Raw genomic sequence first — 14,816 nt, forward strand, 5'->3', positions numbered from 1 at the left:
GAAGCTTTAAACAGCATCATCAGTCTGGTAGAGGGAGCAGGGTTTCTGCAATGACAGACCAGCCAAGAACAGTAGTGCTCTGTGCAGCTCTCAGTTTTAGAATACAGAGGAGAAGAAGTGTCAGTGACAGGGAGGGGTGCCTGTGAAATTCCAGCCTTGTTCCTTCAAGGGAGCTCTCTGGATATAGTAATGCTTTTATTTCTGTACTACTGAAAAGTTGTATCTTTAATTGTGTGGCTTGTCCAGTGTAGATTCTTGGAAGATATTTTTGTAAATTATGAAGAGGTTCTGTCTCTCAGCACTTCTTTACTATGCACCTATCCTTCTGGAATTAAAGTCTGAGAATTGATGTTGTAGTAAGGCTGGACTAATTTTCTCATGACCAGTTCACTTTCTTGCCATTGCATAAACACTGTTTCTTTATTAGGATCAATTTTGTAAAATATACCTAGTTTACATCAGTCTTCTTTTTGTCAAACCAGTAGATGCAACCCTTCAAATTCTGATTAAACCCCCCCTTTTTCTGATGTATCCAGTTGTATCTCTGCTCTTGCACTCCCTTCATTGTCCCTTTATCAAATGCAGACTCCAGTACCCTTCCCACTACTGCTACACACTGAGATTAACATTGCTTTGCTATTCATATATTCTTACATATAAATGAGTTTCCAGTTTCTATATATAGGATCCAGTTGTCCTAATTTGCCTTTAAATGCTTCTGACAAGTTCTTTGTCTTCCATAAGGCGGTTAGTTAGTTTTTTTTTTTCCACACTCCAGTGTTTCCTTTTGTATGGGGGAGTAAATTGTAACATACATTTGGCAGTCCTTTAATCATAACTCGCCCTTCAGTGTCTTAGATTTTTACCATAGTTAAGCAGGCCAGTCTATCAAGCAGGTCAGTTCATTCTTTATGATTGCCTTGTTCTTAGTTTTACTCCATCAATCTTTGTTCTTCTGCAAATCTGGCCAGTCAGGGTGCCTTGTTTATTTCCAAAGCACTCATTAAAATGTTCAATAGAGTTTGAGGCTGGTAAATTCTTAAAAATTCATCAAAAGAAAACTTTTCAGTGATATTTATCACTGAAGACTACTTCAGAAATCAGTTAGAGAAAATATTCTTTACCTTCCTAATATGTACTCTCTTTTCAGTCTTTGCATTAAAAAAATCTTGCTATCTTTCTACAATAGACTAAAAAAATTATGGTATTTCATGATAGAGCAAAATCTGTTTCTTCATATTGAAAACACTATTTCCTACTGACTGGCTGCCAGAGACAGCTCAAGGCTTACCAAAACTGCTCATCACCTTACGGGGAACCTCTGGCTAATGCTAACCCCAGAAAGATCTCTTTTCCATGCAGTTACCTTGCATCAACATTTTGCCATGCCATGCACATTTCTGGGAGGACATCCTGTAATTTCTTTGACATCCTTTGCAGCCTTATTGCACTCTGATCACTTAAAGACAGCTTCAGTAACCTGCCTTGCAAGATCAATGCGTCCATAAGACAGCACATTTTTTGGTCTCACAGTGACATCACCTCTATAATACACCTAAAATGAGGAAATTAAAGAAGAATTTCTGTGCATAGTCCAAATATAAGTAATACTTTCACAAAGTTTAATAAAGAAAGGAAAAGAAAAAATAAAAAATAAAAAGAAAGAGAAAGGCACAGTTATATCTCTTTATTAGTATCAATTTCCAACAGCTTTCCTGTAATTTTTCCCTCCTCTTTTAGTTCCCAGCTGCATGGTTCTTAAGTTCTATACTGAACCATATAGCTAGGCATTCAGTTCACATGCAAGGAGGTAGGTCTCTTATTTCTGCCTTCATTCGAAGTCTTTCAGATATAAATTTTTACTCCAAATCTCCCCTGGTGTTTTTATACCCACACACACATGTGCACACACATATACATGGAATTTGATTGGGTGGAACCATCTGCTGTCCAGACAGTAAATTGCACTAGTTAATGACTGTCATAAGGCCAGCTAATTACACATCAACAATCCTTTTTTGGCAAAACACTCCCTTGTGTGGTGGAGTGCAGTTTTCAGTGTATAATTGCTTTGTATGCTGAAAGTTATATATAATATAAACATGCATACATTAAAAAATGCTGTACAAAATGTATGAACCATAAATTTTAAAAATGTATGCAATTTGAAACTAACTCTTCATTTAACACAAATCCTTCTATCAACCACTTCAGAGATGATGGAGCATTTGTCATGCCTGACTACCATCCCATGCTATTTTGAGGAATAGCAAGAAAAGCCAGAGTGGTAATATATAATAACTGATTTTTAATTAGTCGGATATTGGGTTCATTATGGCAATGGCAGCGAGGGTAAACAAACTCCTGGCCCATTACTATATCTCCCTTGCTACTTTTTTAAAATTGGCACAATAGTCACGTTCTTTCTGTAGTTCTGCAGTATAACAAGAATTAAAATAGCTGAAGCATAAATAGTCAAGAATCCTAGACTATGTTTTAGAAACAAATTGGTAAGAATGATCTCTGTTGTGTCTTATTACATGTTGTATGACTGTGGTCATTATCATTATTCGTTGATGAAACATGTGAAGTGTCTTCTTTTTGAATATAGAATACAAGTGTTTTATTATCATTCCTGATTTAGCTGCATAATTAGTAATTATTTTGGTTTTTATATGAAGTAATTAAGTCCAAACCTTTGATAGCATTTTGCTCTCTCTTCATAAACATTTCCTTTTTATTTGTACGTATGAGCTTATAATTGTCTTGGACTTGTGGAAATGCAGCAAATAATTAATTTTCCTTTCATGTCATATCTGTTCAATGTGATCTGAGTAGGTTTTAGTTGTTACATCACATAGGGTGAAAATATCAAACCCATGTGAGAGTTTATGCAAGAGCTGTTTAGACAGGTTTCCACATGCTTAAGTAATGCGTGGCTCCCTTACATTTATTATAATGGATATTCAGCAATGTTTCCCACTAAGAATTTGTTCTTTAATCTGTGTTTTCTTAACCTGACCTAGGAGTCATTCTTGACTTTGATGTCTGTGAGTTTTGGCAGAGTATAATGTTGCAATGGTGATTTAATTTAGCATGTAATAGGATGTACTTACATAGTTGCCTATCTCGATCTCCTGGAGAATGTTTCTTTCCTTACACATTTCTGAAACACTTCCTTAAGATGTTTTGCAATGGTTTCTCCAAAGCCTTTCCTTACAGAGTTGTTGACATAGTTTAATCTTTGTGATTGGCCCTTTTGTGAGTAAGTGGCCACACTAGATTCCTGCACAGGTTTGTATTTTGTTCAGCTGGAGCATGTGAAATGATGGTGAGACTCTTTTGCTTACTCTCAAATTCTCCCATACTTGGCTCCACAGACAACTGTGAATCCTTTTGGAGTCCTTGAGAAATGGCATTGTTTTGTTAATCCCCTCGTGGAGTCAGCATCACTGAGACCCCATCCCATGGGCTGCTGGCACAAGGCACGTGTGATAGCTCAGATGGAACAAAGCAAACCAAACAGAGCCTGGGTTTGTTAAGCAAAGCTGCTTACATGACCTACCAGGTGCCCTGGAAAGGCTATCACTCCATCTTCCCAGTGACAACATGCTGTATATGTGGCAAGATTGGCTGCCATGCGCACCAATTCAGATTGCACAATGAATGAGCAGGGCTTCAGCACACACAAGGGAGATACTGGATGCAAGAGCTTCTGCAACAGCCAGGCCTTCCTCATACAAGGAAGAGGCACAAGGAATTTCAGCACTGCAAGATGAGCTGGAGTGAGTACATCACCAAACCCTGTGCTTCCTTTTCCTCTTCAGCTGGCAAATGGGATGGGAAATGCCCACAGTGGCTGGCAGCTTTTCCTCATCTGGGCATGCTTTCCCTAAGGATGCCCTCTCCCCATAGCTTGTGTTTTCTCACCAGGGCTCTCATACCAGAGAGATAATAATGCACTCCTCATAATGCACTGTTCTATTATCTTTTGTAACATAGAAAATGACAGAAAAATTAGGAATTTCATTATACCAAATCCTGAGGAATTGCTGTGTGCAAAGGCAATGCACTTCGGCCACTTTTACACTGAGGAGGTAAAAGAGACCTTGTTTAACAATGGGGAAGGCTTGGGGGAAGTGCCAGAATCAGGGCTGAATCTGTCACCTGCATTGATGTCCTCTTGATCTTGCCTGGGACTCTCAAATAACAGCACTCATGGAAAACGGCATTTTTGTCCCTAGAGTCAGGAAATGCACTCTGGTAACCAACAGATTTATGCATCAACTAGTTTTTTATAATATACTTTATCCCTTGGAGCTAACTGTAATGAACACCGGAAATTTAAAGCTGATGATAGCGTATGGTGTCACATATGTTAGACAAGGATAGTAAATTCAAAGGCATACCTCTCCAGCACTTGGTGATTTTATGACGATAGCAAGATACTGTTAACATCCTACAGCTGAAAAGGTTTAGAGGCCAGTTATTTCTGGGCAAGCTGCTTTAGCAGTCCCAATGTCTTTTAGTGTTTGATGGGATACTACAGTGATGCTGGCAAGAACTAGAATACTCAAGGCAGGGTGTGCCTTACAAAGAAAGACTAATTTAAGAAATTGGTATATAAGCTCCGTAATAAGGAGGTATTGTATTTATGCATATGCACAGGTCTTCTATGAGTCAAACCAGAAGAGAGGTTACGTTCTGTGAAAGAATAAACAGACCAAATAACCCTGCAAATATGAGATACTTTCAGTATTTGTCCAATTTGTCCAAACTTCTTGGAGAGTTTCTGAAATATTTTCTGAATACACATTTTTTTCTGAGTTCTGAGTAACTTATATGTAACAACAAATATCTATACACCCTATTTGTCATGGGGAGGAGCATGCAGAGACCTTTTAAAAGCAATTTAATATTTCTAGTGGGTAGAAACACTTCTTTTTCTTCTGATTTTACCTTATGGTCCAAATTTTCTCAAGCCATTTCATTTTTCTATCCTAATGCCTTCAGGATTTAGTGGTAGACTCAGCAGTATTAGATTAACAGTTTGTCTCAATGGTCCTAGAGACCTTTTCCAATCTTAAAAAATTCTATTAATCAATATTTGAACTACAGATAAATATGTTTATGTATACCTTTCTCATATATTTATCTTGTTTAAATAAAGACCATATGTGTCACCAGAAGCAACTACATGGATCAGGCACAGTTTCAGTCATTGCCATATCAAAGCCTGTTTCTTGTGAGTGATATTCAGCATTGCTCTCATGGGGATTGTTGTGATCTCTTGATTTCTGACTTGGACTTGAACATTTTTGCTTTTATTCAGATGGGCCACAATGTAATGATACTTTTAATGCCTGAAGCATCACACTGATGCACATTAGCTGCCTTCACCTGTGTCCCTGAATACAGCATGGCTGTTTCTAGTAAAGTAGTAGTTAGGAATAAACGAGAAGGGCTTTAAGTGCAGCTCCCTTTCTCCTATGTTCAGAAAGGTGGCTTGAAAAATCTGAGAGAAACGTGTGCTGAAGCACCTGATATCAAAAGCCATGGTACAGGGATGAAGCATAAGATTCTGTAGGCTGCAGAGAAGCTGTTATAGGACAGGAAAGAGGCTGAAGAGAGCAATCATGAAGAATGATTGACAAAAGTGGAAAGAAAATGCAAAATTTATCTGATCTTTTATTTGTCCTTAGCAGTCACTTTCATAAATATTTTAATAATTAAGTCTGATCCAACCCAAGTTTTTGAGCATTAATGTTGAATTCTTAACTCAGTTGTAGTTGTAGTTTTAGAATTGTGTTTATTGTAGTCTTAGACACCATCAGACTACTCAGGGGGAAAATAATCATTTCAGAAAAAAACCTTAAATGAAAATCGTTTCGAGGCAGAGCAACTTTGAGTGAACTGTGTCTCACCACTAGCTCATCAGCTGGCAGACAGACCCCAAAATTGCCATAAGTCTGGTATCTTGGGATGGTTCAGCAAACCTTGAGCTGCACTAAATGTAAGATTTGACCATTGGGGCTCTGCCCCACAAGTCAGGAGTGCATTTCCTCAGAGTTGTTGAAGTCCTCTCCTGTCAGTCTTTCCCTCTGATATTTCCCATTTGTCCCAAACTTGTCTCAGATCCTTATAAAGATGCTGCTGAACTTCTGCAGATTGCAGCCTGGGGTTTCACAGAAAACTCAGCTTGATATTACTCCCTTAATGCACCTGCACATGAGCTACCACTGCACAGTCTGTGCTTTATGGACCCAAGTCAGGGTGTCTGCTTCACCATCACATGGGCCTTTGGTGATCCTGAACCTGAATATGGCTGGAAGTTTGTACCGGTATTGAATTGTACCACATCGAATTTTGCAATCTCTGCCACCTTGTTAATCACAAAACCTCTTCTCTGTTATTTGAATGGATACCAGAGAGGATTTTTCATTTATATGCTAATAGAGCTCTTTTTGCCCAAGGGTATTTTGCAGCGTCACTTTGCAACAGGGTGAATCAGGTGGTAACAACAAAACCAGGTTCCTCAATGTCAGCTTGCCTCAGCATCAGTAACTTTGGAAACAAGTGACTAAAGAGGACATGCTGATTACCCAGGGCGGGATTCATCTCATCTATCTCATCTACCTTCAGACATTCAGAAGTTAGATATCAAGTATGGTCTGGACATCTAGACTTCTTAAGGAGATGTTTAGTCACTACTTGCAGTTGCACACTTTTTTTTTTTTTTTTTTTTCGGTTCACTCAATACAGAGAAAACAACTTCTACTATGAATTTAACTTTCAGATGAATTAATGGTCAAGTGTATCCTAAGTGCACACCTTGTGAAAATTATGTATTTGACTCAAAAGTAATAGTGCTTCATAGCAAAAAAGCAAATTTGAACTTTGAACTAATTTAGGAAATTCAATACCAGTGCCAGCAGCTTTGGGTCAAAGGTACTTTTGGCTACCTCTGACTTGAACTTAAAGAACAGGTATTTCATATGGGGAAGGCTTGAGTAAGGAAAGAAAAATTTGTTGCTAGGCAACAAGCAACTCTTAGATTCGTAAGAGATGCTGAAGGCTTCTTCCCCCACCTCATTTCATTTTGTCTTAAAAGCAAAGGTACAATATGACAATATAAACGAAAACAGGATGTCATGCAAAAAACCTCACACCCATTAGCTTCCATACATTTCAGAAATAAGACCTTGATCTGACAACCTTTGTGTGGCACAATTACAAAGAAGTTATAACAAATGTTCTCATTCCTCAGTTGTGGTACTGAAACTATTCAAGGCACTTCAACCAGGGACACGGGTAGGTAGCAGCAGAAGAATGAGAAAATGTGAGTGCTTTTGTGTATACAGTTACTTTTGTCTAAACTCTTTCTTTTTACCATTCTCACAGAATAAGAAGTTTATAAATTTTTTCACGAAAATGCAGGTGCTCACATTAAGTAAAGCATCAGCCAAGGAGTGGGACAGACTTGTGACTCTCCTTAAGATATTGCTGTAGATTATCTAATTCTGGCTTAATTTAAGCAATTCCAGGAAGTTTCATTACAATGAGGGTGAGAAAGGAAGTTAAAAGCAAACTTTTCACTTGCATTTTGTGATAAAATAAATGTGCTTATTTCAAAAAGAAACAACAACCACAAAAAAGACAACATAAAATTAAACTTAAGAAATCAAACTTTTGGAAGGATGGAATGCTCCAATGTAAGATGATCAGATTGTCTTAACTTGTTCTTCTTGTAAGAACAACTTTTAATATTGATTCTTCTGTTCACATAAGAAAAGTATGCAATGAGACTTCTAGAAGTCACTGGGTTTGTGTCTGGTTTCTGTTAGTCAAGGTCCTAGCACAAAACTCATGGCACAGTCAGAGCGGCAGTGATTTCACATGGATGCCCATATCTGAGAGGAAGCAGGATGCTTTGTCATCCTATTAGTCTCAAGTTCTTTCCTAAGCACTAATTTTAATCATTCAGGAGGACTTTCAATGCAAATGTATGTGTGTCTAATAATGCTTGCATAATGTCCTAGAAAATTTAATCTCTGAGCTTCCTAGAGGTGTGCTGAACACATGCAGATCCTCATTATAGTAAAAAAAAATCCAGCAAGAAAATTTTGGGTCAGTCCATTAAATTCCAATAATTTGTTAATAGTGTCCCAGCCAGATGACTATTTCAATACAGTTGCTAAGAAATCTGGACCATTTTTGCATCAGAAATTGATATTGTAATTTGTGGAAATATTTAGTGATTTTTCAAGGTGAAATGTTTGAATCTCATTTAAATTTCTTAAGCTGCATGCTGTATTATATGTGAATCCCAGAAATAAGAGAAACATTTCAAATGGAAAAAATTATAAAATGTGGTTTAGGGAGCAGTTGTTTATCATACCTTCTTTAATTCTTTTGAGATAGAATACTTCAAGAAAAACAACTGTGTACACAGGAATCATGATGCAACAGCATTTTTCAGGGAAAAATGTTACTTTAAAAGAATTCCTATTATCTTCATGTGTGAATGTCCTTGTTCTAATGATCATCTCCATAGCTGTTTTTAAATTTATTTTTTGTTATGGGTGTAATAATGTATGGAATTCAGATGTGTGCATGGAGAAAATACGTTGATGTGTTTATTAGGCTATTGCTATCCTCACTTCTAGAATATCACTGTAAGGCTATCTCGTATAGATGATCTCTATCATATCATCAGTCAGGTTACAGCTGCTACTGCAATTCCTGGAGCCCCAGGTGGGAACAGTTCGGTCCCTCAGCAGGCTCTGCTCATCCACAAGGCCTGCAGATATGAACACTCACACCTTACAGCAGCTGCTCTTTGGATAAATAATGTGGGTGGGAAATTTCCCTGTTTCAGAAATCATGGAGGGGTGGAGCTCTGACTCAGTGCAATAAAACACCTGTTCAGCAACTTCTGAGACTTCTTCAAGATTGTAAATTTGTTTCAGAAGGCACTGGCACCTGTGGAGCTTAGTACTAAGGTGCCATTCACAGCAGCTGCTTTTAATGTAGCAGCGACCTCCATGGCATCAACCTCTGCCTTACCTCAGGTAAGTGGAAAACAGAACCCTGGCAGGAGTCTCGAGTTTTGATTCAGATTTGCCCCTGAACTACAACAGGTTGAGACCCCTGTTATCTGTAGGACATAGATCTCTAGGAAAACAAGATTGTCCTTTCTTGGATATTTGCATTTACCAGGACCTAAAGTCAGAATCTTTCCATATAGCAGAGAACGTACATTCATTTTATTCACTGCAATGAGGAGGTGCAAATTGCCTGTTCCAAATTGGAATGCTACAGTGGGGAATTGAAATAAGTAAAAAAAAAAATCTTTACTGTCTTTTTCATCTCCTGTTCTTCTTCCCTCAGCAGCTTTCAGGCAGAAAATCAAGCCCCTTGGAAAATGAAGAAAGAAAACGGATGATGCACTATGTAGCCCCAAGTGATGATGCTAAGGTACCCTACTTCAACAAACTAAAAATATGATGGATTGAACCAATACCTTTTTGAGAAGGATATGATAATTTCCCCCCCTAGATTGGTTAATAAATATTCACGTGGTTATGTAGAAATAGAAATATTTAACAGAAGAAAATTTTATTTAGATGCAATTTCTGCATAATATTAACAACATAGAATGTATTATTGTCATGGTTTTATTCCTTAGAGAAATCCCCTAGTGAAAATGTTCTCGATTTGCTGTTAAAATGAGACTGACTTTGGTCTTCTTATCATGCTATCTGTTGATTTAATGAAGCTTTAGCCCAGAACAAATGGAGAATGTTGGCAGAGTTGTAAAGTCAGAGTGTGGTTGTTGGTGAACCTTTGGGGTTTGGTCATTAATGCCAGTTTTCAGAACAAATTCCTACTTTGATCCCTGTGCACTTCTGCACAATGAAAGAACAGCTCTGGAAATGTTTGCAGAGCCTCTGGCAGAGATATAGTTGCATCAAACATGTAGCAGCTCTATCTATCAGGGATGAATTTTGCTGCTGGTATTGTGTGAAGCTACCTCAAGGTAAAACATGGGGGCTCCAAACAAAAAGAAAACTTACTTTTGATAACAAATAATGTGTGATTCAAGCATCTATAGCTCATATATGTTTGGTTGGTTTGTTTTATATTTGTGTAACCAGACTACCAAACGAACAGAAAACTACGAACACTGTTTTGGCTATGTATGTCACAACCTTATCAAACTGATTGATCAAACTGATCTCTTGTTAACAGCATGCTGGCAGCTACTACAGATGGGTATTAGTGGAGAGTGAAACTTGCTGTAAAGGGCAAAGCAACATAACCAAAATTGACATGGCATTTAGGTATTCCTAATTTGCTCTCTGTGTGTGTGTATGCCAAAACTTGGCAACAGAATGTACTACAGCAGGAAAAGCAGCTGTTGGGGAAAACAACAACCCAATCTCCTTAGCAGTTTTGTAATGATTTAATGTATTCTCAAGTTCTGAAGAATTGAAGTTCTGTTTTGGTTTAGAGTATCCATGGCTAAAAACAACCAACCCCTCTTTACCACTAACATAGTTACATAAAGATTGTTAGGATCCAGCATGTTTTAGAACATACATGAAGTAATATGAAAAAAAAAAAAGTGTGGCCATAAACTCCTGCATAAAGGGGGCTTTGGGACACTTTCCACAGCTTCAATACATTATTTATGCCATAATTTCTCCCTGCCAAATGAAGTTCTGAAAGTTCTGTTCTGCTGTCCACAGGCGTTTAATAACAAAAACATTCTCAGACGCTCTTTATTTACCTCCTGGCTTTGAATATGTCTTCTCTCATCCGTAATAAATCTTGGCAGAAAACTGCCAAGTCACAGACTTGTCTAAACTGGCCAATTTCTGCATCTTACAGGTATTGGGTTTCCTAGGTAGCTTTTGGTAATTGCCTCAATTTTTGCAAGTCATAGCTTGCCATCTTCAACAGGATGATAATCATTAGATTAGAAAGGATAACATGCTTGTAGCAGACCTTGAGTTCCAGAAGAGGTAAACAGGTATAATCTCCTCTTAATGCAAGTGCTCAAACATTTGCCTAAGTACTTGTTTCAATTTGAGAGGACTTTGCATAGCTGTGTGATAAACTGAATAGTTACTGGATTAGGTTTAGGAAAACATACTGGCACAGTGCATGGAATTTAGCTGTTGCCTACCTATAGTGCAAAGCCAAATATACTCCGCTGCTAAATTTTCAGGAAAATGTACTAACAATTCACAATTGTGTGGAGCTGGCTCAGCCTGTGTTCTGTGTACCTCCCTTGTTTAGAACACAGTCATGTAAAATATCCTGTGCCTTACACACGATTTCAAGCAACAATGATTAACTTAATTTTTAGTTTTGGAATACACCCACCCAGAAGCCAAGATATTAATTTTTTGTAGCCCAATGAAGAGAATGCGCTTTTTTTTTGGCACCTGGGCCACTTATTGTTTTGGATGTGCTGCTTCTGTGCCTCACAGCAAAAAGTGTTAGTATTTTAACCAGACAGCTCTCTGAAGACATTGTGATACAATTCCTGATCATAAGTTGAGCTCATGGCCAAGTTTCGTGGTTACATTAGGCACTGGCTTCTATTTAACATGCCTTTCAATTACCCAGCATTTTATAAAAACATCAATCTTGCCATTTTATTGGATAACTTCATAGCCTGGAAATTACTGCATTTTTTGTGCAATTTCTTTTATGACCTTCATGTCTTTCATTCTTATAGAGATGGAAATTGTTTGAGAGGTTAAGCAAAATTTTATCATGATGGATTTCCTGTGGTCCAATGCTCTACACACTTCAGCTGGTGTACTGTCTTGTCTCACTGGTTTCTTATACTTTGACCTTTTTATCAGTCTTTGACTTTTGTCACAGTAGCAGCATATTTGTATATGCTTTCTCTTATTTCACTTGAGAGTTTTTCCCTCTTATTTTAATTGAAGCTTCTAAGAAAATAGATAACGTTGCCTAATTATTTCATCATCTTCAACCAGCTCTCCTCTATTTCATTTTAGATTGTCTTTTCTAACTTTTGTTAATTAGCTTTCATAACAGCTTCTTTCTTTGGCCACTCCTTCTTGTTGATGATGTTTCATGTTGTGACTTTACTAAGAATTACTGATCTATTTCTTTTCTGCCATTATCTGAACTTTTCAAGCTCTTTCTGAATATCAGTGACCACCCCCTGGTGACTGAAATGGCCACCTATTTCTTGACCCATATATATACTGTGCCTTCAGTATTATTTTTCTGAATATCTTTTTGCAAGTACATAAGTAGCATCATAATAAGTTTGGCCATTTTGTAACTTCCACAGATCCTTGCTACTAGCACTGCAAAGTAACACCCCCCTGTTCCTAAATCTGCCTCATTCTAATGCTATTATATTTTGTTTTCATTAATGCTTTGTTCAGAATTAAAAGGTTCCCTATTATTTCATAGCCTGACTAACTCAAGATGACTTTTTTTACCTACATATTATTTATAGATATACTAGTTATATGTTCCCCTTTTATTGCAGATACCCAGTTCAGGATTTGTTGATAACATATTTGTATGCAGTTTAAAGCTCTTCACATAGCAGTAGCAGTCAGACTTCAGGATTGGACAGTTTGCATTTTCTTTCCTGTGCAGAGCCTCATCCTCAGACATTTACTGTAGTCATTTTATGTTACTCCATCAATCTAACAAGACCTGTTACTGCTATAATCCTACATCAACTCCAGAACTTATTACTTAATACAATCTGAAATTTCTGAAATTCCTTCTTTTCTTCTGCTTCTGTTCCTAAACTGTGAGAGTGTGAGCCATCCCTAGGCTAATTTACCCTTTTCATTCAGTCTCTTCAGTACAACCATCATGCAGCTCTCTTTCCTTTCTATAAACTTGAGCTGTTTTGATAATTTTCCCCCAACAGTTCCCACAGTTGGGGAATCAATATAAGCACTTGTGCTGCAGCCACAGTAAGCACTGACTATTTTCTCCTTCCTTTTTGCTGATATCCTTGTTGCTTTAGCTGCTGCCAGGTGACATAATGAGCATGTCCTCTGAAGATGTAAAATCCATCAAGAACACATGATTGTCACAACTTTTACTGCCCCAGATGGTTGGGCCTGGCACCTTCAACAAGGAATTGGAGATAGTCTTCTTTGGAATTAAAGATTGTAGTCAAAACTATTCCATGTCTATCAATCAGAAAACCATCCTTGGTAAGGAAAACCTCTGATCCCACAAAGCAAGCTAGGAGTGTTTGTCCAAAGCTGTGTGTTGTGTAGTGCTTAGACATTTCCAAAGGTGCTAACACTCATTCTTAGTCATCTCTCTCTCATGAAAATGATTCTTTTAAAAACAACCAAGAAAACGTAAAAAAAGACCTGTAATTCCCCCTGCCTTCTCTCAATTATCTAAGCACTGCATTAAAAGAAGACTCTTTTGGGTAGGCCTTGATTCTACCTACAGAACAACAAAAGCTCTTGATCAATAGCCAACCAAATCTGAAGCATCCGTGACTTCTGGATTCACTGAATTTTGTCTTCATGTTGGCTGCTGATGGTCATATGTACAATTTAATGTTACTGGCTAAATTAACTTTTTCAGCTTATTTATGCCATCTTAACTTTTATATTAATCCTCTCTTTCCACCCCTTCTCTTTGTGCTTAGATAGTTACAGGCTTTAGGAGTCAATGAAATTTGTGGAGAGAGTGCATTCTGCTGCCTATTGGTTTTTCTTGCTGTGATGCCAACTGGAAGAGACAACTTTAGAAGAATTTTTGTTCTTTTCAGTGTTAGGTTGCATTACAGTCAATATACATATTCAAAACTTTAAAATACGTCTCCTTTGTTTTGTTTTTTTTTCGGCAGGAAGAAACAACACCTTACTCCTTGCTTAGTGTAAGAATCATAAAGTTGAAAAATGCTCATCAGGCTGATTATTGTAAGTACCTGATTTTTTTATTGATGTTACATCATTCTCAGATTACTCTATCAGCCCCTGCTTGTCTAGATACTGCACAAATGCAAAACACTAAAGTCATACTAGCTAAGAAATTACAGCTCAAGGCAATTTATCCTACAGAATATCTATTTGCAATTTCAGAGGTTTATTTCATTATTGGGAATTTTTTCACATTATTTATCTGACAAGTTGACTGTTTCAGGGGCTTGAAAATATCTTAACACAAGTTTTAACACAGAGATGTTTATATAATATGCAAATATAACAAATGCATAGAATATAGAGCTGGAATACTTACACTATTCTTAATTCTTTGGTTTTCCTGAGCATCATGACATCAGCTGACTCTTGCTCCCCAGTGAAAGTTTTTAACAGAAATCTTTTGGGGACTGTACATGGTACATTACAGCTGACATGCAAAGTGTTCTGAAAATGTGTGATATTTGGACAGCCCTTGCCTGGTGGTTCACTTTCCCAGAGATTTTCTCTGAGAATTTTCTTCTGCCACTCCTATACGTGTCTCATGAACTGGGCACATCACTAATAATACAGTTTTGCATATCTCTTTGCCATACTGTTCTTCCTTCTCTTCTTTTGTATTTTCTTTCCTTTTTGGGAGATCATGATGAAGTTTGCTGAAGCCATAATATCATACAGATAAAATTTCTCACCATGTCTTTGTATTTCACTTTGTATTTGGTGTTTCAAAAGCATGGATGTCACCCTTGTCAATTTTCCAGTCAAATGAAGAGAAGTGCCCTGTTCACATTGTCCGTAATATTGGGTTGCAGAGAATAGAAAAATATTATAGTATAGCAGAAAAGGTCAAATTAATTT

The 14,816-nt window shown here is 37.4% G+C and overlaps 1 protein-coding gene across 1 annotated transcript in view; it reads left to right on the forward strand.

Moving 5' to 3' along the window:
- LOC310910154 (uncharacterized protein) overlaps positions 1 to 14,816 on the forward strand; it is a gene marked incomplete at its 5' end in the record, with an annotated part of 60,348 nt that overhangs the window by 19,269 nt on the left and 26,263 nt on the right. The window contains 3 exons of the mRNA XM_083862611.1: positions 8,970 to 9,071; positions 9,391 to 9,477; positions 13,886 to 13,958. Of these exons, the coding sequence (XP_083718737.1) occupies positions 8,970 to 9,071; positions 9,391 to 9,477; positions 13,886 to 13,958 (262 nt within the window). The remainder of the gene's footprint in view (positions 1 to 8,969; positions 9,072 to 9,390; positions 9,478 to 13,885; positions 13,959 to 14,816) is intronic.

The sequence above is a fragment of the Zosterops lateralis genome (genome assembly GCF_965231275.1).
Source record: "Zosterops lateralis genome assembly, chromosome: 6".
In the NCBI taxonomy this organism is placed as follows: domain Eukaryota; kingdom Metazoa; phylum Chordata; class Aves; order Passeriformes; family Zosteropidae; genus Zosterops; species Zosterops lateralis.